Genomic DNA, 27,880 nt, shown 5'->3' with positions numbered 1-27,880 from the left:
CCCGCGGCCCTGACCCGGCGCCCGGGCCCGGCGGAGCTCAGGCTCCCCGCTCCGCGCTGGGCGCCGCGCCGGCGGGGGCCGGGGTCCCGGGGGGCGCCCCCCGCGGCTGCGCGCTGGGCCGGGGATGACATCACCGGGGGCGGGGAGGGAGCGGAGGCTCCGGGGCCGCCTCCGCCCGGCTCAGCGCCCGGTCGGGCTCGTCCCGCCGCCGCAGCCATGACGCAGGGTCCCGGCGGGCGCGCGCCCCCCGCGCCCCCCGCGCCCCCGGAGCCCGAGGGGCCCACCACCTTCTGCGCGCTGCTCCCGCGCATGCCGCAGTGGAAGTTCGCGGCGCCCGCCGGCTTCCTGGGCCGCGGCCCGGCGGCGGCACGCGCGGCGGGGGGCTCGGGGACCCCCGACCCCCCGCCCGAGCCGGCGGGCGCGGCCGGCGTCCCCGCGCTGGCCGCCGCGGTCCTGGGCGCCTGCGAGCCGCGCTGCGCCGCGCCCTGCCCCCTGCCCGCGCTCGGCCGCTGCCGCGCCGCGGGGCCGCGGGGGGCGCGGGGGGCGGCCTCGGGCCCCGACGCCGCCGCGGCCGCCGAGTGGGTCCGCAAGGGCAGCTTCATCCACAAGCCGGCGCAGGGCTGGCTGCACCCCGACGCCAGGGTCCTGGGGCCCGGGGTGTCCTACATCGTGCGGGTGAGTGCGCCGGCGGGGCCCCGGGGACGCCCCGGACGCGGGTCCCCCCGACCGCAGCCTGGGAGCGGGGGCGCGCGCCCACGCCTCTCTCCCGGGCGCGCGGCCCCGGCCGCCGGGCTCCCCGGCCGGCCCCCGCCCGCCGCCGGGACCGCCCCGCCCGGGAGGCGCCGGCCCGGGTTCCCACGGCGTCACGTGGGGGAGGAGCCGGGGAGGGCGCATGCGCAGCCCTGGCGGGAGCGTCTGGGGCGGGGAGATGATTTGGGGGGGCCCCTGCCACCCAGACCCCCGCGCTGGAACCCCCTTCGCTGACCTGCGGAGGCCTTAACCTGCGGCGGGGCGCGCCGGGAAGGAGCACCTGGGTAGGAGCCGGCGCCCCACAGGGCCCCAAGATTCCAGAGCCCAGGAACTTCTAATGTGGGGTGAAAAACTGGTCTTTATTGACCCCTGGTTTTTATTATGAACCTTTGAAGCATAGAAAGAAGTTGGACGGACGGATGGCCTGTGTGTCTGCCCCTGCGGACACTTAACCTTCTCTGCTCACTATTTCTATCTATCCCTATATGTAGTGTTTTTTTTTTTTTAAAGAATGTATCTACTGACTTTATAATTTTCGTCACTATCATAAAGTGTCCTTTTTTTTTAAAGATTTATTTATTTATTTATACAAGCACCGGGTACAGTCAGAAGCGCGGGAGGGTGAGAGAATTCACCAGAGCCAGAGTGGGGCGCAGAACAGGCAGAAGGACCGAAGTACACTGCTGAGGGGAGCAGCGGGCGGCAGGAGAGGTCTGCGCGCCTTGTGGGACCCTCCGCCGGTGGCCGGGGAGCAGCCGGGGATCGAACCGGCGCTGCAGAGGCTGCGGGCAGCTTAGCTGCCCAGCGCTCAACCGCTGCGCCTCCAGGGGAGGCCCCCCTATATGTAGTTTTTGGTGAACCGTTAAACAGTAAGCAGCCGGTGGGGGCACACTGGCCACTAAGTGCTTCCACACGAGTCCCTCAAGATAGCCCCAGCTCACTGTTCCAGCTGAGAAGACTTCAGGGATGCCAGCTGTCAGGTCCACACCTCAGTCCTCTGGGCCTGGAGGTGTTTGTGTTTGCTTTGGCTTGTTGGGTGACTTTGCTTCCTTTCCAACTCTCCCCACACCACTTACCCCCCTGGCCTGGTAGAGGCGTGCTCCTGAAAGAGTCATGTCTGTTGGAAACTGTGAATGTGGGCTTACTGGGGATCGGGCCATTGTAGACATCATCAGGTTAAGATAAGGCTGCGCTCGAGTGAAATGGGCCCTGAGCAATGACAGATGTCCTTCTAAGAAGGGGGACATTTGGGCACTGCACAGAGGAAGACTACCAGGTGATGATGAGGGCAGAAGGTGCAGTCAGCTTCAAGCCAATGGACCCTACGGTGCTGTCCACCCCCAGAACCCGGGAGAGGCGGGAAGGACCCTCCCCAGAGTTTCCGAGTGAACACCATGGGCCCAGACTTTGATCCTCCAGACGGTGAAATAGTAGATTCCTGCTGTTTGTAGTACTTTGTCCTGTGGCACCAGGAAAGTTACGTGTCCCCGGTGGTGCTGACTTTTTGAATGTCCCAGACAGCTGCTCCTGCCTGTGAGCTTCCGGCTGGAGGGTCGTGTCGTTGAGCACCTGTTACGAATGCAGGCCTCCTGCATCAGCCCCACCTGGGGATCCTGCCTGATTTGTCTCTTCTTGTGGGGCCTTTTCTCTTGAGCCTTTGTCCTTTCCTGAACTGTGGCTGTTTGGTCCACAGGTGTAACTGGAGACAGGATTGACTTTGTAGCAAGAATGTCTTAATGGGTGATGCTGTGAGGTTTTTTTTTTTTAAAAGAGATTTATTTATTTATGCATTCAAGAACTGGGATACAGGTCAGAGGTATGGGGTGTGAGAGGATTCACCAGAGACAGAATGGGGAGCAGAACAGGCAGATCTATTGAAATACACTGCTGAGGGGAGCAACGGAGAGACAGGAGAGGTCTGCTGCGCCATGTGGGTCAGCTCCCTGGCTGGGGATCGAACTCATGCTGCAGTGGCTGTGGCCAGCTTCATAGATTGTGTCTTATCCCCTTGCACCACCAGGGAGGCCAGATGCTGTGAGTTTTATATCACATCCCCGGTAGGACAAGCTGTGCCTGCCCATCAGCTATGGATGTGGGAGTTTAGAAAGCTTGGATTCAGATACTTGAGCTTGCAAGGTGCGGGGTATTAGATTATTGCAATAATCAGGGCCTTTTCACCAATGCAGCAAGTATTTAATGCATCTCTGCCCCTTCAAGGAGCTGATAAAACTGCAGGAAATGAGAAAGAGGTGATCACTGCACTCAGCGGGCTTGAGATTCTAGAGGGACAGATCAACAGTAAATGAATAAGAAAGCAAATAAACTGGAAACTGGCAGATACTTGTGAGTGCTAGGCAAACATTTAAAATCAAGGGCCTCCCTGGTGGCGCAAGGGGCTAGGCACCACACTATGAAGCAATCTGCAGCCTCTGCAGCACGAGTTTGATCCCTGGCCAGGGAGCAACCCACATGGCACAGCAGACCTCTCCTGTCTCGCCCGCTGCTCCCCTCAGCAGCGGATTTCAGTCAGTCTACCTGTTCTGTTCCCCACTGCCATTGGTGAGTCCTCTTACCCCCCTGTGTCTCTGGCCTGTACCCCAGCTCTTGTATGCATAAATAAATAAATATTTAATGAAAAAAAATTAAAAATCAAGTGATGTCAGCAAGAGATGGATGGTTGTGGCTGGCATCTCTCGGGAGTTGACTTTTAAACTGACACCTGAAGCCATGGAGGTCCCCAGCTAGTGCAGAGGCCCAGTGGCAGGAATGATCTTGGCATATTTGGGTAATGCCAGAGACCACAGAGATCTGGAGCTATGGAGAGAGAAGAGGGAGAGGACTGACATCTGTTTCCTGTGATATTGGTATTTTTTTAAACAAATTATGTTTATTGTGGTAACACTGATTTACAATACTATACGTTTTAGGGTTATAGGTTCACACCTCAGGTGTGGGTGGTTTTAAGAAGGGGTAGTAGGGAACTTTGGAAATTTAAAAGGATCTTTCTGGTGGCCCACTGGACACGGGACGGGGCGGGGCTGGAAGGGCTGCAGAGTGACCCAGGAGGAGGCTGGGCATTGTCAGGACTGGAGAGCTGTCTGGGACCAGTGCGACTTGGGGTGAAGAGGGGTGTGTGGACCAGTGTGACTTAGGGTGAAGAGGGGTGTCTGTGTGGGAGTTGGAGCCTTGAGATTTGCTGATGACAGATGAGGGGCCCTGGCCCTGGCTGGTCAGAGAGGCCGGCTCTGCTGAGTGTGAACCAGCCTCAGTTCCCTGCACTGTCCCCTGGACACCTCTGTCCTCCTGCACCACGTTACACCAGGTGTAGTAAGAGCCTGGTCGTTCCCTCCCAGTTTTCAGAGAAGTATGAGATCAGGCGGAGAACAGGCCCATGCCAACCATGCAGGGAGTAGTCTGAGCAGGACTCACCCACACCAGCCCCTGGTTCTCTCAAGAAAAGATGTGCTGTCCCATTTACAGATGGGGAAACTGAAGCACAGAGGGAAAGAGTGGCATCTGAGGTTGTATAGCAAAAATCCAGGACAGTCCTGGAGCTAAGTTTCCTCCCGTGGGGAGCTAGAGCCCAGCGACACGTGTTGCATACCAGGGCGGTTGGCATCTATCGGGAAGACAGATGATGTGTGTCATCTGTGAAGACATCTGCCTGGAAAAGACAGCCGTGTGGAGATGGAGGCATGGATGGAGGGATGCCAAGGGTTGCCAGCTACAACAAAAGCTGGAAGAGGCAGTTGGGCTCCTGGTCTCCAGCCTCCAGAAGGAACCTGTCCTGCCAACACCTGGCTTCAGCCTTCTGACCTCCAGAAGCATGAGAGGATACATTTCTGTTGTTGAAGCCACTCAGTTTTTGGAAATTTGTTATAGCAGCTCAGGAATTGGACGCACCACCTTTGACGTGACTTCTCTGTCTGCATCAGTTCTTCTCTGACCCAGAATGGTGGCTACCGGGGAAAAGCCCTCGCCCTGTGAAGTCACGAGTGAGGAATCTTTGTTTTTTTTTTTTTTTTTTGTGGGAACCTCGCCTGCGGCTGGGGAACGAACCGGTGCTGCAGAGGCTGCAGGCAGCCTCGCAGACCAGCCCTCAACCACTGCGCCACCAGGGGAGGCCCACGAGTGAGGAATCTTGCCCAGAAACCCCTACCTGACTTCCGCTGTGTCCCACTAGCCACACTCCCGTCCCATGACTTTCCCTAAACTGGCTGTGTGATGGGCTCTTTAACTAGAGAATGTTCTAGATTTGTGCTGTCCAATACAGGCTTACACTGAGTCCTTGAAATGTGGTCAGGGCAACTGGGGAAACAAGTTTTAATTTTATGTAGTTTGAAAAGAGAGTCAGGTGGCCACAGGAGGCACATGGCTACTGGACAGCTCAGTTCTAGAGGAATGTTGACCCCTGATCTTTGACCTTAGCTGATGGGGTAGATGTCTGAGCATGCTGGCTTGGCTGTTCTGTCCTGGGAAGAAGCCAGAGCACGTGCTGCTCCACCAGTTCTCGTGCCATCCGGGCCCTTTGAGCGCCTTCCTTCTTGTCCTCACTAGTTCTTCATGAGAGGTGTGCCCAGCTCTCCCGGGGTGCCGTGGGGCGGCAGGACGGTGACAAATGTGGCTGGGGCTGACTGGGGAGTGAAGCTTGAGGCTGGGCTCTGAAGTGACTCTGACTGTGTTGTTTAGTCTTTCCCGGCGTAGGGTTCTCATGTAGCGTGACGTGCGAGGAGGCCTGGTGGGGTCACTGAGTTGAGAAGTTTTTAGCAGCAATTGCAGCTTTTTCCTTGAAGTCAAGGGGTAGGGTGTGCCAGGTGTCGCTTGTCTCTGGGGTGGATTAATCCAGTGGCTTGGCAACATCCCTAAGGAATCAGGTCTTTCTGTCTGCACTGTCACCTTCAACACGCTGGCTTAGCTGCACACGTGGCCACAGAGTGATCTCCGCGACACCAGGCACCCTATGTAGACTCAGCCATGTCCCCTGGAGGAAAAAAAACAGTCTCTCCTTGGGTCTCTTTGTTAAGGACCCTACCTTCCCCCCACTTCATTGGCTAGAAATCGCAAATTCATTCACGACGAGGGAGTTGGGGCCACAGGTTGGCTGAGACCAAGGATGAACGGGGTGCGATAGGAGCACATCTGGGAACTGGTCAGAAATACGTGCTCTCGGACCTGCTGATTCAGAATCTCTGCGGTAGGGCAGCAGTTGGCGTTCGATGAGCCTTCCATGTGAGCTGGCATTCACGGCTGAGACCCCCCCAGCTAAACCAACCGTTGGCAACACTGTAGTATGAATCAGTACTTATTTATAACCGGTATTTTGCAACTCCATCCTGAAATTAACTTCAAGTTTATGTAACACCTACTTGCACATTTGTTCCCCCTAAATCCATACCTTGTAATAAAACAGCAATAGGAAGGAGAAACATAGTGGCAGCAAGTCCTAATAACAGAATAGCTTCCGTGTTTAAATGTGTGGGCTTTTCTGTCCTGGAGGCGGGATGGTGGTGACAGGAGCAGAAGCAGCGTTTGCCTTCATGAAGGCCTCAGTCACGTGACAGCTACGTTGTGATACAGACAGCTGACACCATCACTGGAATTGATGTGGGCGGTGTGATTTTCAAAAATAGTGGACGACTCTTGAAAAAGTCTCCAGGACACAAAATAAAGAGTTCTGTCAATGCACATGACAGTGTCGTTAAATTCAGTGTGAATTAGGACCATTAAAAATCGTCACCATCACAGGGCCTCCCTGGTGGCACAAGGGGTTAAGATGCAACCTATGAAGCTAACCGCAGCCACCACAGCACGAATTCTATCCCTGGCCAGGGAGCAACCCACATGGCACAGCAGACCTCGCCTGACTTGCCCGCTGCTCCCCTCAGCAGTGTATTTCAGTCAATCTGCCTGTTCTGTTCCCCACTCTGTCTCTGGTGGATCCTCTTGCCGCCTGTGTCTCTGGCCTGTACCTACCCCCCGTTCTTGTGTGCATGGATAGATACATCTTTAAAAAAAATAATCGTCACCATCACTAATATCTAAAGGTTAAACATGGAGTCACCTCTGACCTGCCGTTGGGCTTCTGGGTGTGCAGAAGCAGGCGTAGGTATCTGCACACCTACATTGACAGCAGCACGATTCACAGTCGCCAACAGGTAGAAGCAATCCAGGTGTCTGCGGACAGATGGACCATCTGCAGAATGTGTCACCATCCACGGAATGGCGGAGACTGGGTGATGTGTCTGCGAGCCAAGGATTGCTGCCTCCCCCGAGCTGGAAGACTTAATGGTGGCCTTGAAAAGGAAGGACTTTCTGATCTTCACTAAACATCAGTGGACCTTGAGGATGTGACGCTCAGTGAAACAAGCCAGACACAAAGGACAAATCCTGTGTGATGCGACTCATAAGAGGTCCCTGGAGGAGTCACTTCCATATAGACCAGGGACTGGGGGAGGGGAGGGGAGTTAATGTTTGAAGGGGACAGAGTGCCAGTTGGTGAAGATGAGAACGTTCTGGGGAGGAAAAGTTTGTACAACAGTGTGAGTGAGCTTGATGCAGCGGAGACGTGCACTTTGGGTGGTGAAGGTGGTGCGCCCTATCTGCTATTATTTACCGTAGCAAAAAAATAAATAAACACATAAAAAATGCCCCCAAAGTCTTATATTTTGGGTAAAAGAGTCAGTTGGAGGCATGGTCATGGTTACTTTTTACACACACATGAATGCCCAGTGCTGGGAGGTCACCGGAGACTTGCTGCACAGCCAGCCCCCGAGGATGCAGCTCCTACCTGCAGCCTCACCTGACTGTCCACTCACACCTGGGTGCAGGTGTGTGTTTTGGCAGCAAGCACAGAAGGTTGATGGTGTGTCCCCCAACACTAGTGCAGGCACTCAGACCACTTGTTCTGGAGAGAATGTGTCCCCAAGATTCATGTCCACCCGAACCTCAGAGCGGGACTTCATAGAAACACGGCCTCTGCAGGTGTCACCTGGGGGAGACGCGGCTGTCCTAAGTTAGGGTGGCCTAATTATAATGTGCTTGGAGCCCTCATAAAAAAGAGGGGATTTGAACACTGACACCCAGGGAGGCAGCTGTGTGGGGTGGAGGGGGGCAGAGACTGGGTGATGTGTCTGCGAGCCAAGGATTGCTGCCTCCCCCGAGCTGGAAGACTTAAGAAGGAGCCCCTGGGCCCCACCCTGCTCTGAGGCCTTACCTGGAGAGCGGCTCGCCACGCCTTGGCTTTGGACGTCTGGGCTCCAGCGCGGAGAGTAAAATTCCGTTGTTTTAAGCTGCCCGATTTGTGGTGCTTGTTCAGCCCGCCCTGGCACACTCACTTGGTGTCTGGCTTCCCTCCCCGCGCGTGATGTGTTCTGGGGTCCCTGCCTGGTCATGAGTGTCAGAGCTGCCCCCCTTTTCCTGGCCAGTGATGTTCCCGGGGAGGGGGGGACTCACTGTGTTTATTTGAAGGGTATTTGAGTAGTTTTCTGTGGCTTCCTTAAAAGTAAACTCAGTAATATTTTTAAATGGAGTTTACTTAAAATAAAAATAATTGAGTTGTGGAGATGAGGCCTGAGGCGCACAGTTGGGGTGGGGAGTCTCCGTCCTGGAGTGGGGGACCTGGGTCTCGCCCTTGTATGCCTGGCTGTGTGAGCAGAGCCGGCCAACCCCTTGGGCTTCTGCTTCCACAGCTGTGAATCGCTCCTTCCCCTGTGACATCTGAGGCTCTGGGTCGCCTGGGTTTCTGCATGTGCAAAGGACAGTGGGATGCAAAGCCCTGGGGTGCGCTGGCAGTAAACCCCCAGTCATTGCCCCCCAGCTCCACCCCACTCAGAGCCCTGCGGAGAAGGGTGAGCATGGCCACCCCACACAGAGACCTGCATACACAGGGCCCCCCCCCCCCCGGGTTGACGTATCTGTGGGGTGAAGTCCTAGGATTAGAGTCTCAGGGTCGAAGCTTGTGTGTCTTTTTCATTTTTGAAAAATTGAGGTAAAAATCACATGACAAAATTAATCATTAACTAATTTAGCACAGTCACTGATGTGTGCAGTCGTTCACATTATTTAGTTCCAGAATATTCCAAACAAGCAGCCTCGTCCCCACCAGTGGGTGCTCCCACCCTCTCAGCCCTGGCAACCACCAGCCCTTTTCTGGTGGTGGATTTGCCTGTTCTGGATGATTCACGCCCGTGGGATCTTCTGATAGAAGCTCCATCTGTGTTTCCCTCCTGGCAGAGCAGGTGGGGAGGCACAGGCCTCTCAGGCCCTCTGGCCCCCACCGCCGCTAAAGGTCGTGCTGTGCTTCAGTGCCCGGGCATGTGCCTGAGTGGGGCTGCTGGACCCCAGAAGGAACCCCTCTGGGAAGGGCCAGGCAGTTTTGGGCTCTGCCGTGCACAATCTGTCCTGCATGCCAGGCTCTGTGCTGAGCTGTGTGGGTACCCAAGTGGACAGGACAGTTCAGCCCTCCTGTTTTGTGTCCTAGAAGAACGGAGAGCCAGCAGTGGGGTCGAGGGGGGCAATGCCGTGGGGCCTGAAGGAAACAGCTCCCTTGGAACAACTTATGTGTGTGTGGGGGACCGTGAGGGGACCCGGGCAGCCCCTAACACTTGTTCTCTCCCCCCAGTACATGGGCTGCATCGAAGTCCTCCGCTCTATGCGCTCCTTGGATTTTAACACCCGCACCCAGGTCACCAGGTGAGCCTTCGCATGGTTGCTGGGGCCTGGGTCTGTGGGTGGGTGGCCCGGCTCTGTCCTGGCTCTGGGATGCTGGGTGAGGGGTGTGGGCAGTGGCTCGGAGCCAGAGTATGGCCGAGGCCAAGGGTGGCGCCTCCGACATGGTGTGTCCTGCCTCCCAGCCAGGGGACAGGTGCTGTGCCAGTGAGGGGGGCCAGGCTGCCCCGGCGCCAAGTGCAGCTCTGTCCCCATGACACGTGCTGCCCGCTTCACAGAGCCTGGGCCTTGCCAGATGTATGAGTGTGGGTTTCTGGGGAGTGTCAGGGGTGCTGTGTCAAGGGGCTGCAGGTGCTGGCTGGTTTCTCCTGTGGCTCAGAGCACCAGGGGCTGGGAGCCCATCCAGATTGGGGTGGCACCTCCATGGTCCCTGTTTTTTGTTGTATTTTTTTCCAGCACTGAGAAGACACACGGGTCTCATGTGTTCTGAGCTGTTTGTAAGGGACTTGTGCTCAGTGGGCACAGCCAGGGCATCAGCCAGAGGCCGACATCCTTTGCATGTGACACTGATTTAGTCCAGTCACTGTAGACATAAAAAACCCTCAAACTATTGAGATACAATTCACATACCAAATAATTCACCCACTTAAAGTATACAGTTTTATTTTTCTTTTTGGTATCTTCAGAGTTATGGAACCACTACCTAGTTCCAGAACATTCCATCCCTCCAAAAGGAAACCCCATTTCCATCAGCCATCATCCCTATCTCCTCCCTAACCCCTGGCACCACAAACCCTGCCCGTGGCTGTGCCTGTCCTGGATGTGTCTTGTTGGTGGCCTCACACTGCGTGGCCTTGTGTGTCTGCTTCTCTCCCTGAGCATTGTGTATACAGCGGCGGTGGTAGCAAGTGTCAGAGCTGCCCCCTTTTTGTGGCCAGTGATGTCCCCATGTGGGGGACACTTTTGTTCACTGATGGACATCTAGGTGGCGTCCACGTCTTGGCCGTTATGGGTTATGCGAGCTGGTTTTTCAGTGCCCTGGGGCACACGCCAGAGTGGGGCTGCTCCACCCCGTGTTTGAGGAGCTGCACCCCCTTTTTACCCTCCACCCACCAGGATTGAGGCTCTTGTTCCTCCCCAACATTTTGAGAACATGTTGCACAGATGGACCCCTTGGCTGGTGCCCCTGCCAATGTGCAGAATGTGGGGTCCAGGCTCTGTAGGGTCCAGTCCCTTGAGTCTGACTCCATGCCAGGCACATGGTGGTGACCAAGAAAGACACAGGCAAAGGGAGAAACCGAGGGGGGAGTGCCCTCAGATGCAGATGGAGTGGGGGCTGGGTGAACCAGGAGCACCCATCATGCCTTTGGCTCCCTCCTGGCTCCAGGTATCCTAGCATCCCCCTCCTCTGAGCTCCTCCCCTCATAGGGCCACTGCACCCTTTGCTCAGCGCCAAGGTCCCTGCTGCGCTGCTGCCCCCTTCTGACCTTAGACCGTTCCCACCACAGGGAAGCCATCAACCGGCTCCATGAGGCTGTGCCTGGTGTTCGGGGCTCCTGGAAGAAGAAGGTGGGTGAGGGGCTTGTGTCCCCCCAAGGGGTGGTGGGTATGATGGGAGGCTGTGGGAAGACACGAGGGCCAGAGGACCCTCTTCGGCCTCCACCCTCCCCAGTGCCGAGCACCCCACCTTGCAGCGCCCCCTCCCGCTGCCCTCTGCCCCCTCACCAGGCCCCCAACAAGGCGCTGGCGTCTGTCTTGGGCAAGAGCAACCTGCGCTTCGCTGGGATGAGCATAGCCATCAGCATCTCCATTGACGGCCTCAACCTCTCGGTGCCCGCCACTCGCCAGGTGAGCGTTGCCTCCCCACCCAGCCCCCCCCACAGGCAGCCCCGAGGACTCGCCCTGGAGGTGGCCGCGCAGGTAGGTATGCGCACCAGGTGTGGACTGGTGTGACTGTGTGTGTGCAGAGGCCCCGCCCTGAGCCAGGAGCCTAGCGGCCGCCGCCCCCCAAAAACCCTACTGTCATGACTTGGGGTGCTCTTGACATTGAAGGGGCAGGGCCAGTGATGCATCCACAAGCCCAGCGTGGGCCCCACAGAGAAGGATCACTCCCCGATGTCAGCAATGCCTGGGACAGCCCCTGGTTTGGGATCTTATGTGGAAATAAAGAACCAAAATAGAATCACAGAAATGAGGGAATAATGGCAGACTCTGAGAAGCACTGGGAGGCCAGGAAGGGCCGCGTGGGAGGCCAGAGACTCTACGTGAGCACGCACAGGGCGCTGTGACCTGGCGGGCATCATGGCGGGCTTCCGGGAGGGGATGCTGGTGTGGAGGTGAGGAGCAAGCGTCCCGGGTGGCGGGCTGGTGTCTGAGAGCAGAGGGAGTGGCGCAGGAGAGTTATGGAGAAAAATGGTAAGGGACTGAAATTTGTCCAGGGCGCAAGGGGGAGAGGAGAGCGGAAGCCAGGCCCGGCAGGAGCCATGGACCCTGGGTGCAGGCTGCGTGTGGCGGTTGCCACGTGTTCACGCCATCTCTGCATGCACTCTGCCAGGCACAGGAGTTGCTCGTCTGTCTTCAGACAGGAGGGCCCTCCCTGACTGGGGAGAGCCCAGAGGATCCTGCCGGGAGACGGGCCGACCTTTTGGAGGGGAGCAGGAAGGGCCTGGTGCATCAACTCAGCCCTGGCCCTGGCCCTGGGTCTGGGGCGCTCTGAGCTCGTGGAGGAACAGCGGGGCTCAGGACTGCAGTGGGCAGTGTAAATGGGCACAAATGGGCATGCAAATGGGCACGTAAACAAGTATGGGGGTGTGTATTTATGCATGCAAATGAGCATGTGACTGCATGTAGGCGAGTATGCAAAAGAGCAAAATAATGTCAGGAGACACACAAATGAGTGTGTGAACGCAGATGAGCATGTGCAGGAGCCGCTCGAGGGAAAATGGCCTGCAGATGAGCATGCAGGGGCGGCCGGTGCCGCAGCCGGTGCCCGCAGCCCCCTGGAGTCCCCTCCTCATGGCCTCCACAACCATAGAGGCTGTGAGTGTGGTGTGAACCTGCGTGTGCAAGTGGGTGTGTGTGAGGTAGGTGTGCGGGTGTGGGGCTGTGCGGGTGTGCGTGTGCAGGTGTGCACGTCTGTGTGTGCTGCACCTGGGCATCCAGGGCAGGCGTGAGGGCTGATGTGTGCTGTGTCGGGTGTGACGGCGGGCGTGGGTGGGTCTGAGCATTCGTGGGAGTGGTTGTCTCTGCATGTGATGTGTGAAAATCTGCACATGGGAGTGTGTCTGCCAGTGAGGGGGTGTCTGAGTGTGTGCAGGGTGAGTTTGTGGGAGGATTTTGTTGTTTGTGTGTGTGCATTTCTATGTCGGGGCATGTCCACCGACGAGGGGCGCCTCTTCCTCACATGTTGGAGGCCATTGGCCGCTGCACACTGGCCTGGGCTGGGGGCTCCCGTCTGGCTGGACTCTAGGTCACTCCATTGCCCAGATCCTGTTCTTCCCAGTCCCCGCCCCGTGGCCCTGTCCAGCCACTGCCATGAACCCCAGCGTCCCCCCGACCCTGAAATGGGGTCTCTTTCCTGCCAGATCATCGCCAACCACCACATGCAATCCATCTCCTTCGCATCCGGCGGCGACACGGTAAGGCCAGGACCTGGCAGGGCTCCCCGCCCTCTGTCCGCCCTGCTGGCGGGGCAGCCAGGAAGCCTGGGAGGGGTGTTCCGGGCCGGCCCAACCCCTCCCACCTGCCCGCTCTCTCCCCAGGACATGACCGATTACGTGGCCTATGTCGCCAAGGACCCCATCAATCAGAGAGGTGAGGCGCCGTGGGGGCCGGTGGGGTCCTGCAGGCTGGAGACTCTTGGCTGGCAGGGCCCACCGATCCACATAACGGGGTGCCCCTCCCCAGCCTGCCACATCCTGGAGTGCTGCGAGGGACTGGCGCAGAGCGTCATCAGCACCGTGGGCCAAGCCTTTGAGCTGCGCTTCAAGCAGTACCTGCACAGCCCCCCCAAGGTGGTGGTCCCTCTGGAAAGGTACCAGGCCCCCCCTTCCCCATCTTCCCTGGGGGGAAGTGTGCCGTGGCCCTCACTCTCCACCTGGGGCTTGGCCTGCCCTCTTCTCTCTGGGTGTGTGGGCTCGCTGCCAGCTGCCAGAGTCCCCGTGTCCTTATCAGTAAAGGGGAGTAAAGCAGCCCCCTCACCTCCCCGCATCTACAGAAGGGCATAGGCTATCTCCACTCACCTCCAAAGGGGGCAGCAGCCCCATCCCACAGGCGGGGGTTGGGGTTAAGGGATCCAGCTCCCCTGCCAGGGACATTTCTGTTGGCACCATCTAGACCTGGCCAGGTTGTGCCAGGGCCAGACGGTCCATAATTTCACTTTTGTGCGTCAGACAACCCGTCTCGGCCACGGGGGCGGGAGCCCCTGGAGCACGTCTGACAGGACGGGCAGGCTCTGTGCCAGCAGCCCTATCCAGACACACCAAAATGTGAATCTCGTGTGACTTTCACGTCTTGCCAAATGTTGTCCGTTGGATGTTTTTTTTAACCATTTAAGAGTTTTATGGCTTAAAAATATGGAAGCCATTCTTAACTCAAAAGCTGCTGACATGGGTAGTGCCAGATGCGATGGCCCCTGCCCTCGGCTACTGAAATACCTGTTGGTTGTTAAAGATTTGGATTTACACGGAAGGGACTGGAAGATGTGCACACCCCACAGAGCGGCGTGAGTGTGCCCGCTGCCTTTCGGTGGCGCCTGCCCGGGGAACTACTCATGTGGGTTTGCACCTGCCTTCGTCAGGCACCTGCTCTGCCTCGTACGGGCTGCGTGCCTGCCCCTGAGACCATGTCAGAGCCAGGACAGGCAGCGGCACCTGCACAGGGAGCCACGCATGCCTGCACGAGCATCTGTAGGGTTTCATGGGGGTATCGCCGGGCCAGGCAGCAAGGGCGTTTACGATGCCACTGTAATCACTGGCATCAGTTCCGGGTGCAAGCCTGGTGTCTTCCCTGGCAGGGCTAGAGCTAGGCAGGAAGAAGTGGGGTCTAGCTTTCCTGAGGCAATGCTGTAGCCACTGCAGCAAGTAGACAGGAGGGCATGTCCAAGATCTCTGCCTGACTTGTCCCACTCACCTCAGAGCTCAAGCTGCAAGATTGGGTACCCCCTGGAAAGCCCCTCTTCTCTCTACCCCAAGTGCTGGGGCCCTGCCTGTGCTCCTGCTGTCTGTCTGTCTCCAGGCTGAGTGGGCCCGAGGAGTCAGCCTGGGGGGACGAGGAGGAGATGGAACACAATTACTACAACAGCATCCCGGGGAAGGAGCCGCCCCTGGGTGGGCTGGTGGACTCCAGGCTCGCCCTCACACAACCCTGCGCCCTCGGGACCCTCGGCCAGGTTCGCCTCTTTCAGTCTTCTGGGACAGGGCCAGTGGCAGGTGCTGCCTCCTTAAACTGACCCCTAACTTTTCCTTTTGCCTCTGTTCTCGAAGCTAGAGGGTGGTCCCTCGCCCCACACTTTTTCCTTCCCTCTTTCCCAAACTGCACAATCCTCTGGACCTGTTCTAGATACTTTCGATTTAGATACTACAGCCCTTCCAAGGAAGGTACTGAGAATGCACTACAGAAGCTGATTGTGGTCAGGAGCACTTCTTTGAGAAGTGCCATTTGGAGTGGGCTCTGATGGGTGAATACAGGTTCCCAGGAGAACAATGCAAGGAATAGCATCCAGGCACAGGGAACAGCATGCAGAAGGTGCCAGGTGCAGAAGGCCTTGAGGCTCAGCAGAGGTGGGTGGCGGGCATGCAAGCAGGCCCTAGCGGGCACAGGGACAGCTTGAGACCAAGGGGCAAGGGCAGGATTTAGAGATGAGCTTTCTGACACGTCTATAGCTATGTAGGAGGGTTTCGGTGGGGAGATGGGGTGCTCTGCTGGCAGTTGGGGCATGCACATCTCAGGAGACCTCTTGCTCTGTTTTTCAGGGAGCATTTTCTACTCGAAGAGATGCCCGAGGTCTGCAGTGGGACCTGGGCCCCTCAGGTATGGATAGGAGGCCCTCAGGTTATAGGGGGTGTCCAGCCTCTCCTCACTGGATCCCGGCCCTCTGCTGTGTGCCCTTCTCACTCACAGCACCGCTTCACACGATTGTGTTACTTTTCATATGAGGTTTGAGAATGTCAGTTTCAACAGGGTGTCTTTTCAATCTTGTATTTTCTTTCACCATGTAAGATTTTTTTTTTTTTAGCTTGAGGTCATCCCAATTGTTTTTGTTTTCACTTCCCTTGCTCTAGGGGTCCAGGCTCCAAAAACATCTTCATCATTGATGTCAGGGAATGTATTACTAATGTTCTCTTCATTTTATTGTTGTAGGTTTTATATCTATTTTTAAAAATCCATTTGGACTTTATTTTTTGTGTAGGGAGTTAGCAAATATTCCAACTTCATTCTTTTATAAGTGGTTTTCTAATTTTTCCAGCACCATTTATGAAAGAGGTTGTGTGGCTGTTTGTCATAGAGCAGGTGCTGTTATGTGTATGGATTTATTACGGGGCTTTTGATTCTAGTCCATTGATCCATATGTCAATTTTGGTGCCAATACCATCTTGTTTTTAGTTAAATTTGCTTTTTAGTTAAATTCAATGTCTGGTAACATGACACTTCTATTTTTCTCTCTTTTTCTCAGGATTGCTTTTGTAGTTTGAGGCCTTTGATTGTTCCATATAAATTTCAATATTTTTTGTCCAACCTCTTTGAAAAATATTGTTGGTATTTTGATGGAGATTGCATTAAATTTACATATCATTTTAGGCAGGATAGTCATTTTGATTATGTTGATTCTCACCATCCATGAGCATGGGATATCCTTCCATGTCCTTAAGTCACTACCTAAGTCCTTTAATAACATATTATACTTCTTGCTGGGTAAGTCCTTTACCACATTAGTTAGGTTAATTTTGAGGTATTTAATTCTTTTTGAAGACATTCTAAGTGGAATTATTATTTTTATTTCTTTTGTTTGTAGTTTGTATATAAAAAAAGTGAAGTTTTGTGTATTGATTTGTAACCTGCTACTTTGCTGTATTCTTCTATCCTTTCTAATAACTTTTTGATGACATCTGTAGGATTTTCTACATGTAATATCATATTATCTATAGATACTGGTAGTTTTACTTCTTTTCCAACTTAGAGTCCCTTCATTTCCTGTTTTTGTCTGGCCTACACCCTTATTACTAAGTGAAACAGGAGTGGTGACACTGGGCATCTTATCTTATTCCTGATCTTAAGGGGGAAATTTTCAGTTTTTCACCTTTAAGTATTATGTTGGTTGTTGGTTTGTGATCTATGGCCTTTCTCATAGTGAAGAAAGGCCCTATCTTATTTAAAGTTGTTTAAAAATCATAAATGAGTGCTGGCTCTTATCCAATGCTTTCTCTGCATCTATTGATATTACCATATTATTACCTTAACTTTAGTTGACATGATGTAGCACATTGATTTATTCACATATATTAAACCATCCTTATATCCTGAAATAAATCCCACTTACTCATGGTATATAATCCTCATGATGTGATGTTGATTTTGATTTTCTCGATTTTTGCATTGATGTTCATTAGTTATGTTGATGTGTTGATGTAATTATCTTGTCTGTCTTTATCTGGTCTCAGTAGTAGGGTAAGGTTGGCGTGTTGTAAAATGATTAAGGAAACTTCTCTCTGGTATTTTTTTCGTTGAGGCAACATTGGCTTACGGCACTGAATATGATGTAGAGGTACAGGGGCACACCCTTCTGGTGTATGTCCCCACACCACCCCCCGACGAAGGCACCCATAGTCCCCACCATGGCCCATGGTGATCACCCTCCACTCTGTTCCACCTCCACACCCCCCTCCAGCATTTGGATCCATAAATTTCTTCCGCACAAGAGCTGGGAGGAGGAAGGAGCTGCTCAGCGACCATCACTCTTATAGCAGCCCTGGGCACAGCAGGGCACCTTTACAGCTGGATTATGGAGATTTGCTCCCTCTCTAGGGTGAAATATTCCCTTGAGGCCTCAGGGTGCCCCGTGTTGTATTTTTCTGTCTCACCATCTTGTCGCTGTCCAGGTTGCTATTTTTTCCAAGTGTCCCAAGGGTGCAGAGGGTGCTGGATGTTGAGTCGGGTGGGGGTGAGGCCCGGAGGGTCCAGTCCCCGGTGAAACAGTGTGCAGACGTGGCTCGTGTGTGTGGCGCTGCTGGAAGCCCTCCTCTCAGGGGTTCCAGACCCTCGTCTCTGCAGCCTGGGTGGTCCTGCTGTTTTAAGGCTGAATAACAATTCAGCGTGTGGATGGACCACGCTGTGCGTGAGCACCATGGATCGGTGGTGGGCCCTTGGGTGGCTTCGACCTCTGGCCTGCTGTGATTCATGCCACTGTGAACGTGAGTGCTTTCACTTCTCTTGGGCACATACCCAGAAGTGGAATTGCTGGGTCATAGGGTAGTTCTGTGTTTAACCTTCTGAGGACTCTATCTTGATTTTTTTGAAGGTGAGTCAGGCTGAAAACACAAAACTGTACTTTCTGCTTGTGTGCTGATCTCAGGCTAGTGGGCCTCTGCTTGTCACTCTACACTCGGTTACCTTCCCGGTCACCCTTTCGCCCTGGTTAGGGCTAGAGTGGGGTGGGGACATGCCCGTCATCCACAGGATATTGGTCTTTGGCTTTCCATCAGCCAGATGCACGCTTACTCACCTCCCCAGGGCCAGGGTCAGGGCCAGGGCCAGGGCTCAACTGGGCTCTTGCTGACCAGCACAATGTTCTTCCTCTCCCCTATATGATTTAGGCAGCTCTTACCTCTATACTGGTTGTCCTGTTCCTTTGTAATAACCCCTTTAAGACTTTCTTTTTTAACACGAGGCTTGATATTGAAAAATTCTTAGTTTTTACTTTTCAGTGATGCTCTTTGCTCTTTTTTAAAAAAAAGATTTATTTTTATTTATTTATGCATACAAGAACGGGGGTGTAGGCCAGAGGTGTGGGGGTGGGGATCGAATTCAGGCTGTAGTAGCTGGCCATAGCTTGATAGGCTGAGACTCAACCCCTGCGCCACCAGGGAGGTCCCTAGGCTCCTTATTTTTCTTTCTCTCTTGAGTGTTAATCTTTTTTTTTTCTAAGATTTATTTATTTACTTAAGCATACAAGAGCTGGGGTACAGGCCAGAGGTGTGGGGGGTGAGAAGATTCACCAGAGACAGAGTGGGGAGCAGAACAGGTGTATCGACTGAAATCCACTGCTGAGGGGAGTAGCGGGGAGACAGGAGAGGTCTGCTGCACCATGAGGGTCAGCTCCCTGGCCAGGGATCAAACTCATCCAGCAGTGGCTGCAGATATCTTCATAGGTTGCTCATAGGTTACGTCTTAACCCCTTGCGCCACCAGGGAGGCCCTCTTGAATGTTAATCATGTAGGTCAAAGGCTTCTAGGTTGGAAATCTTTTTTGCTTTAAGTATTTTAAATATCTCTTGCTAGTCCCTTCATGCTAGTAATGTTTCTATTGAAAAGGCTGCTGACAGTCTGACCGATGACCCATGTGGGTCACCCTTTTCTCTCTTGAAGTTTTTAGTGTTCTGTCTTTGTCATTGACTTTCAACAGCTTTATGATGTGTCTGCCTGGGATTATGTCTTTTTGCTATCTTTGGGCCTCCTGGATCACATCTGCTTCATTTTCCAGAATGAGATGGTTTTCAGCGATTTATTCTTTAAATAAAACGTCTGTGCCTTTGTCTTTCTCGTCTCTTGTCCTTCTGGGATCCCCTCATATGGATGCTATTTCTCTCTAGACTATCCCAAAGGGCTTTGAAACTATTTTCATGTTTAAAATTCTTTTCTTTCTTTGTTCGATTTGTGTGTGCTCTGACAGTGTGCGTTCGAGCTCATTAATTCTCTCCGTTGCCTGCATTTATCTGTTGATCTGTTTATCCGTGGAGGCCTTTTTGTATTTAAAAATTTGATTATAGTATTTCTTAGCTCCATTACTTCTTATTGTAACTGCCTCCTGTTCTCTGCACCCTTGCTCTGCCTGTTTCACAGCCTCCACAAGCCTTGCTGAAACTGCCGCCTTGAACGCCTCCATCATGTCTGGCGGTTCTGCTGGATTGAGATTCCCCTCAGGGCTTGATTTAGTTCTTTCTGCAACATTTATGGTGTGTTGTTCTGTCTCTTCATAAAAAATAGGTGTAATAAGCATAGACTTTCAGACTGTTGTCTTTGTACCTGTTGTAGTAATCGGAGACTCGGTACTGTCAAGAGGCAGTGGGTAAAAACGTCCCGGGGCTGTTGGGCACGGAAGGGTCACCTTCAGCGAGTCAGGACTCACCCCCCCTCCTGCCCCCCGGCCGTGCTGAGGGTAACAGGGCCATGTGGGGAGCCCCAGCGCCCCCTGCTCTGGGCCAGCGCCTCAGTCTGGTGTCTCCTAGTCTTCTGTCTGCTTCCACTTAGGCCACTTTTGAGCACCAGGTCAGGACGGGGGACGGATTATAGCTGATACAGGGTCACAGGCTGGGACTTGTTCTCTTGTCTTTTCCAGCACAGAACCTCATCCTGGGGTTCTTTGCTCTCGGTAACAGGTGCTTAAATTCTGTTTTATGCAAGTGTTTGTTGCTTTGGTTTTAACCCTGAATTGGGGGTGGGGTGCAGGTGTTTTGAATAGCCCAGCCTCGCTTTGGCTTAGTGTAGTGGCCTCTTCTAGGAGGAGATCCAGGTGATCCAACCTGCGTTCCCCACAGTTCCGTCTCCAGGTGTTCTATACTGGGAGCCTCAGGCTCAAGCCGGTAACTGTCACTCTGCACCCTGCTCCGGGAGTCCCCACCAGCGCCGCTCTGCCGGTTGCCCATGCACTCCTGAGCAGGCAGCACTGGGCCCCCACGCTGCGAGTACACGGAGGAGTTGAGCCCAGTGTCTTCATGCTGGCTCTGTCTCACCAGACTCCCTAAATGGCCCTGTGCACTTTTGTTTATTTATTTAAAGATTTTTAATTAATTAATTTATTTATTTTTAAAGATTTATTTATTTGTTTATACAAGCACTGGGTACAGTCAGAAGCGCGGCACTGGGTATTCACCAGAGCCAGAACGGGGAGCAGAGCAGGCAGAAGGACCAAAGTACACTGCTGATGGGAGCAGCGGGCGGCAGGAGAGGTCTGCGCGCCTGTGGGACCCTCGCCTGGCGGCCGGGGATTGAACCGGCGCTGCAGAGGCTGTGGGCAGCTTCTCAACCCAGTGCTCAACCCGCTGCGCCACTGGGAAGGCCCTTAATTTATTTTTGTGTGGAAGAACTGGGTGCAGACTGGTGGTGGGGGTGGTGAGGTGAGAGGACTCACCAGAGACAGTGAGGAGCAGAACAGGCAGATCTACTGAAACCCACTGCTGAGGGGAGCAGCGGGGAGACAGGAGAGGTCTGCTGCGCCATGTGGGTAGCTCCCTGGCCGGGGATTGAACTCAGGCCGAGGCGGTAATAGTGCTGAGACTAACCCCTAGGCCACCAGGAAGGTCCCTGTGCAGGTTTGTTATAACAGAATGACTGGGTTTTCTGCCCTGAGCACGCGTCCCGTTGTAGGTGGCTGAAGGCGGTTGAGAAGACCCAAGTCCCCTTGCCTCCAGCTCCCTGGCACTCCGCAGCGGCCAGGAGTGCCGCACCCCTGGCACTCTGCGTCTTTCTGCTTCCCCTCTCCTACCCACGGTGGCAGATGCCCCCTTGTGCCAGCGCACGTCCACCTGTGGAAGCCAAGTCCTGAAGTGCTGAGCAGGGAGCGCAGCCCTTGTCACATCACCAGACGCAGCTGGAACGCGCCTCCATGCATGCTGCTCCCCCGCCAGCCTCTGCGGTCATCTGCTCCCTCACAGCCTCGCAGACATCTGCGATGGGCTGTTTTTAGATCTCCCCAAATAATCCAGACATTGCACTGGTAGGCTGGGGCCTGTGCCATCTCTGCATGGAGTGTGAAGCCTGGGCAGGGTACCTCTGCCCTCGCCACTGGCCAGGGCAGGTTGGTGTTGGCGCTCCTGTGAATCATGACTTTGGCAAGTTGGTCTGGCTTTGGCCATGCAATGTATAAAAGATCATTATTTCCCTGCCAATGACTAAAAACAGACATTCATGGCTTCCCTGGTGGCGCAAGGGTTAAATCTCAGCACCATCAAGCTATCTGCGGCCTGAGTTCGATCCCCAGCCAAGGAGCTGACCCATGTGGTGCAGCAACCTCTCCTGCAACCTTTGCTGCTCCCCGCAGCAGTGTATTTCAGTATATCTGCCTGTTCTGCTCCCCACTCTGTCTCTGGTGAGTCCTCTCACCCCCCGCACCTCTGGCCTGCACCCGAGCCCTTACATGCATAAATAAATTGAAAATAAATTTTTTTTTAAAAGCTTGATTACATCTTAATGAATTCTTTTTTTTATTTATTTGTTTGTTCTGTTTATACAAGCACTGGGTACAGTCAGAAGCGCGGGAGGGTGAGAGGATTCACCAGAGCCAGAGCGGGGAACAGAACACGTAGACTGACGAAGTACACTGCTGAGGGGAGCAGCGGGCGGCAGGAGAGGTCTGCGCGCCATGCGGGACCCTCCTCCGGTGGCCGGGGAGCAGCCGGGGATCAAACCCGCGCTGCAGAGGCCGCGGGCAGCCTCGCAACCCAGCGCTCAACCGCTGCGCCACCGGGGAGGCCCTGAAAATAAATTTTAAAACAAACACAACTGAGACATTCAGCAGTGGACAGTTCTGAGAAAGAGATACACAAATGCCCTCTGACTTAGGAGAACATGCACGGCATGCTCAAAATGAAGACCTGGAAATTAAATTACCCCACGTCGTCCCCATGTCACCAGTTCTCGCCCCTGGGGCCAGCACATGGTGATGCGGGCTGAGGCGGGGCTGCAGGGGGTCGTGGATCGGGCCGCAGCTTCTCACTGTGCTGGGGAGACGCCTCCTTTCTCAGGCTGCCTTTTGCATAGTTGTGGCTTTTGAACCATGTAATGCTTTACACATTCAAAAGTAAAATTTGAAAATGAAAGAAAAGGAAACCTTAAAATAGACCGCAAACAGAAGCAAATGACATGCATCATGATGATAACATAATTATAGGGAGAACAGATTTAGTATTATATTTTAATGTGGAGATTTAATATAAACATTGGGCTTTCTGGCTTTTTTATTATTTATTTATTTATTTAAGATTTATTTATTTATTTATACAAGCACTGGGTACAGTCAGAAGCGGGAGGGTGAGAGAATTCACCAGAGCCAGAGCGGGGAGCAGAGCAGGCAGAAGGACCGAAGGACACTGCTGAGGGGAGCAGCGGGCGGCAGGAGAGGTCTGCGCGCCATGTGGGACCCTCCTCTGGTGGCCGGGGAGCAGCCGGGGATCGAACTGGCGCTGCAGAGGCTGCGGGCAGCTTCGCAACCCAGCGCTCAACTGCTGCGCCACCAGGGAGGCCCTTTCTGGCTTCTTTTGAAGCTAGAGCATTCTGGACCGCCTTCCGTCCCGTGGGTACACTGGGTGGGCACTGGCCCCTTCCTGGGTGTGGGCATCTGGTGCCCACAGTCCCTGGTTGGGCTTTTATAGGGTTTTCACTCCTGATGGCTGTGCACATGGGCAGGTGACTTCCTTCCTGGAGGGATGCAGGTGTGGAGGGGGCTCCCAGCTAGGGTCTTGCCCTCTGGGCCGCCTCCATCCCTGTAAGCCCCTTCCCTGGGCTCCCCTGCTGACCCCACCATGCCTCCTGTCCTCTCCAGGTTCACTTGGGGACGGCTACGTGCAGGCGGATGCTGGAGGCCCCCAAGACTATGAGGACCACCTGTACGTCAACACGCAGGGTCTAGACGCCCCAGAGCCTCTGCAGCCCGAGGACAGCCCCAAGAAGGACCTGTTTGACATGCGTATGTAGCGGCCAGCCTGAGGGGAGGGCCTTGCCCTGGCCGCCCTGCGCTCTGAGGCCGAGCACCTTTGGGGCTCTCCAGGTTGATGGGTGGGGGCGAGGGTAGGTGTTCCTCTGGGACTCCTAGTGTGATGGGGAGCTGGTGGCTTCCCTCCATGGGACACTCCAGTTTCCTGTGGGGAGCACAGTTTCCCTCTATGGGGGTCCACACCCCAGGGAGTCTGAACTGTGCTGCTCCACACCCCCATTTTATCATGAAGGGACTCAGGTGAGTGGTTTATCCGGTGTCCCATGGGTGCCTGTTGGGGCCTCAGAAACCTCCCCCAGCCAGAAGCTATTCAGAGTTTGTAAAGGAAAGGGCTGCCCCCCACCCCATGGAGCCTGGGGCTGGGGAGGGGGCGCTGGCCACTGCCAGGTGACAGAAAGGGAGGCACAAATGCTGGGGAGGCAGCCTGGGTGACAAGACAAGGAAGTGTGCACACAGCACACACACAGCACGCGCGGCACACCCAGCACACGTGCGGCACATGCAGCACAGGCAAGCAGCACAGGCGTGCAGCACAGGCGTGGCACATGCAGCATGCGGCCACACTGCACTGCTGAGGCCTGGCTGGAGGCACGGGCTGAGGTCCGGCAGCCGCTCTGGCTGCTGTCCAGTCCCCAGGGCGCGGCCTCACCGGCCTGCTCCCCGCCCGCCGTCTGCGTCCACAGGCCCCTTCGAGGACGCTCTGCGGCTGCACGAGTGCGCCCTGGCGGCAGGGCCGGCCCCGCCGCCCCCGGAGGACCGGTGGCCCAGTCCCCCCACGCGCCGAGCACCCGTGGCCCCCACGGAGGAGCAGCTGCGCCGGGAGCCCTGGTACCACGGGCAGATGAGCCGCCGCGCGGCCGAGAAGCTGCTGCGCGCCGACGGGGACTTCCTCGTGCGGGACAGCGTCACCAACCCCGGGCAGTACGTGCTCACGGGCATGCACGCCGGGCAGCCCAAGCACCTGCTGCTGGTGGACCCCGAGGGCGTGGTAAGGGGCGGGGGGGGGGGGCTGGGGGGCTGGGGGGCTGGGAGGCTGGGGGGGAGGGCAAGGAGGAAGGGGGACAGCTCCTCTCCACCTGACCCGGGGACCTTCCCTGCGCCCCCCAGGTGTAGGAAGTGCGTTCCGGATTGAAAGCCTCTGTGTGCTCAGATTCTGTTCATTTTTTCCCCCAAGTATTTTAGAATCACAAAATATTTTGCAGTTTAAGAATCGTAGGGTTTACAAAGGATGTCCCTGTCTGTAAAGCACCCTGGGAGTTACAAAACCCTTTACAATTTCAAGATCTTTCAGGGTTTCCAAAGCACCCTGTTTTATCAGTTAAGCGGCACTGTTTTTCACGTTCTGTTTTCACTAATTCATCTTTAAAATAGCGATGTTTTCGAGTGACGAATGTGGTATTTTTGGTCCGGTGTAATTTAGGGTTCATGTTTCAATTTATGAGGATTTTTAGTCTATTGAATTGCTTCTCGTACAGACGTTTCTTTGCTCTCCTTTTCACATCGCTGAAATCTGAATTTTTTTTTAACCATCCATTGCATCTTTGCGTCCTTACCTTGGGAGGATTTGTTTCCATCTTCCCATGGTAAATAAAACAGCAATGCCTTTCACTGTTGCTTTGAGTCCAGCGATTTGGTATTCCCCAGTTCCTAAAGCATTTTAGGGTTTACAAAGCATTTTCCAATTTACAAGCAGATCGAGGCTTTATTGTGCATTTTCCAGCATCCAAGGGCTTTGGGCTTTGCATGTAAAGCAAAGTGAGAAGGTGCTTGGGGCATTAGAGCCTTCCCAGAATCCACCCAGCCCTTTTATCTGTCCAACAGAATCCTCAGACCATCCTGGCACCGCCATGCTCCTTGTCTCTATGACAGCATGCTGGAGGTGGTGGTGGGGAGCTGCCATATTCTCCCCTGTGTCAAACTGCTGGTCTGACTCTGAGACTAGTCCTCCTGTCTGTTAAAGGGACCTCCAGGATGAGATCAGCAGCCCCTAAACCTGGAAGAGCTTCAGAACTTTCACGAAGGAGATTCCACAAAAAATCTGATTAAATGCAGATTCCCAAGTCCCATCCCCAGTGCTATGAAATAGGTGATTTTGCCCTCTTGCCATCGGGTCCAGGCATGTGCATTTTAGCCTGCTCCCCAGGTGATTTGTGCCTGGGAGCCCAGCACCACGCTGCCCTGTCAGCTGCGGGGCAGAGCCTGCCTGCCCTGCACCCAGCTTTGGTACCTGGTGCTGCTAAGACCTTCTCATTCTAGGACTCAGATGGTTTTTGGATTTGGGGACTCTGGTTTTCGGGTCTGTCTCCAGGAGCTCATGGGTATATTCATTTCTGGGGCCGCTGAGCTGCATAGCCACAAACTGGGCAGCTTCAAGCCACAGAGAGTGCTTTCCTCACAGGCCCGGTGGTCAGGCATCTGAAATCAAGGTGCCTGTGGCCTTGGGTCCTCTGGAGGCCCTGGTGGAGAATCTCTTCTGCACCTGCTCCCTAGTTCTGCAGGCCCCCCGATACTTGGTTGCTTCCTGCCCTGTTGACATCTCTCTGTAGCCTCCACCCGCTCTTCACAAGCCTCCTCCTGTGTCTTGTGTCCAGGTTTTTCTCTTCTCGTGAGGACGCGAGTCACCGGGTTTAGGGCTGCCTGGGTAATCCAGGATGAACTCGCGTCAGCACCTTCATCTCATCTGCAAGGATGCCTTTTCCAAACAGTCATCTTCTCAGGCGCAGGGACATGCCTTGGGGGTTGCAGGAAGTGGGTCTCCAGAATCCCGGTGGTTGTGTGTCCATGCGTAGTTCTGGCGTACGAGGCTGACGCTGTCCTGTGGTTCTCTGGCCCAGTGGTTCTCAGGCTTGAGCAGGCATCCTGGTCCCCAGGAGGCCATGCAGATTTCAGGGCCGACTTGGCCTGCCTGCCCCGCCGCAGTGGTGCTGATGCTGGGGCTTCTGGTGCTGCAGGTGCGGACGAAGGACGTGCTGTTCCAGAGCATCAGCCACCTGATTGACTACCACCTGCAGAACGGGCAACCCATCGTGGCGGCGGAGAGCGAGCTGCACCTGCGTGGTGTGGTCAAGCGGGAGCCCTGAGCCAGGTGTGTAGGGGGCCGTCTGCTCCGCACGCGCCCCTGTGCTGCTTCCCATTTAAACCAATTTTATCTAGAACTCACTGACCATGGAAGTCACCCATGTAAAAGCAGCATCTCAGCAGTTTTCAGTACATTCACACAGTGGGCAACCATCCCCCTATGGAATTCCCAAATATTCCACCTTCCAAAAAAAGCCCCACCCCCATCAACAGTTACCCCTTCCCTCCCCAGCCCCTGGCATTGTGCACCCCCTCTCTGACTGTGGCCGAGGCTGTCCTGGGCGTCTTTCATCAGTGGCCTCACACTGTGAGGCCTTGTGTGTCTGCTTCTCTCCCTGAGCGTTGTGTGTTCAGGGCCCCTCCCCATGGTCTTGAGGGTCAGAGATGCCCCCCTTTTTATGCCGAGTGATGTTCCCACTGCGGGGACGGATGTGTTTTATCCAATCATCCTTGGTGGACACTGGCTGTCCACGTTCTGGCCCTTGTGAGTGGTGCTTGCGGCCCTCGGTGGGCATGTGCCTGGGAGTGGAATTGCTGGGTGCTGCAGCAGCTGTTTCACTGCTGAAGCACATGGTCCCTGCTGGGAGGTGGGAGTAGTGAGGTATGTGGGGGGGCTGGAGCGGAGTAGGGAGGGTGGGCAGGTCTGTGGACTTAGGGCCTCTCCCTTGACAGGGAGGCTCTGAGGTGAGGAAGAGGGTGGCCAGGCAAGGGAGGGCTGGTGGAGCTGAGGTGCAAAGGGGTGGGGGACCTGAGCAGACTGCGGGCTTACACTCTGGACTGGGCTTGGGGAAGGAGGCGCGGCAAGGGGAGCGGAGCTGTGGAATTTCCCCAAGGGCTGAGCCGGAGGAGCTTTTGGACCAGGTTGGGCTGCTCTCCTGTCCCCATGACAACACCTCCTTCCTGCTCCTCCCCCACTTAGGAGACCTGCTCTGGGGGCCAGGCCTCAGGCTGCAGGCAGAGAAGCAGTTCCCAGGGGTGGGCCAGCTCTGGGACATCTGGAAGAATCTGCAGGATAGAGGGCCTTGTGTCTTACGTGGCAGGGTACAACCTGCCTTTTTTCACCCCCAAAGGGGTATGCGGCCTGAGAGAGAAAGCCTTGGCAGTAGTAATAGCTGCGCACGTCGTCACTGACACCCACAGGTGCTGAGCAGGCGCTGTAATTAGCACTCATTTCATGAAGGAAGAAACAGCACAGAGAGGTGAAGGCGTTAATCTAGGTCACGCAGCGAAACACTAGGAACTGGGACTGAACTGCTGGCCCGACAGCGTGAGGCCCCTTGCTCGACTGCTGTGCGAGTCACCAAGGTCTGGAGCACTGACTGGGGCTGGTGTCTGGCTGACCCTTGACAGCTTCTTCCTTTCTCTCCCAGGTGATGGTTCTCAGCCCCACTCCTATCCCGCTCCCCAGACGCCCTGTCGTGGCCTTCTCTGGACCCCCACCAGGTGCTCAGGCCTGAACCAC

General features: G+C 55.0%; 1 protein-coding gene across 1 annotated transcript; it reads left to right on the top strand.

Moving 5' to 3' along the window:
• Positions 1 to 64: 64 nt before the first annotated feature.
• On the top strand, positions 65 to 27,880 carry SHC2 (SHC adaptor protein 2). Its single transcript, XM_084249650.1, has 13 exons — positions 65 to 675; positions 9,371 to 9,441; positions 10,926 to 10,986; positions 11,146 to 11,265; positions 13,002 to 13,055; positions 13,179 to 13,230; positions 13,324 to 13,450; positions 14,653 to 14,806; positions 15,390 to 15,447; positions 23,170 to 23,313; positions 24,024 to 24,328; positions 26,292 to 26,425; positions 27,789 to 27,880. The coding sequence occupies exons 1-12, from the start codon at positions 217 to 219 to the stop codon at positions 26,418 to 26,420; spliced, it is 1,734 nt and encodes a 577-aa protein (XP_084105776.1). The 5' UTR covers positions 65 to 216; the 3' UTR covers positions 26,421 to 26,425; positions 27,789 to 27,880.

This window comes from Talpa europaea (assembly GCF_964194135.1).
Source record: "Talpa europaea genome assembly, chromosome: 12".
NCBI classification, from domain to species: domain Eukaryota; kingdom Metazoa; phylum Chordata; class Mammalia; order Eulipotyphla; family Talpidae; genus Talpa; species Talpa europaea.
Note: the sequence above shows the minus strand (reverse complement) of the source record. Positions and strands in the feature narration are given on the sequence as shown.

Coding starts and splice junctions, on each gene's coding strand:
- SHC2 (XM_084249650.1), top strand. CDS start 217: ATGACGCAGGGTCCCGGCGGGCGCGCGCCCCCCGCGCCCCCCGCGCCC. Junction 9,442..10,925: donor ACCCGCACCCAGGTCACCAG/GTGAGCCTTCGC, acceptor TTCCCACCACAG/GGAAGCCATCAACCGGCTCC. Junction 24,329..26,291: donor TGGTGGACCCCGAGGGCGTG/GTAAGGGGCGGG, acceptor CTGGTGCTGCAG/GTGCGGACGAAGGACGTGCT.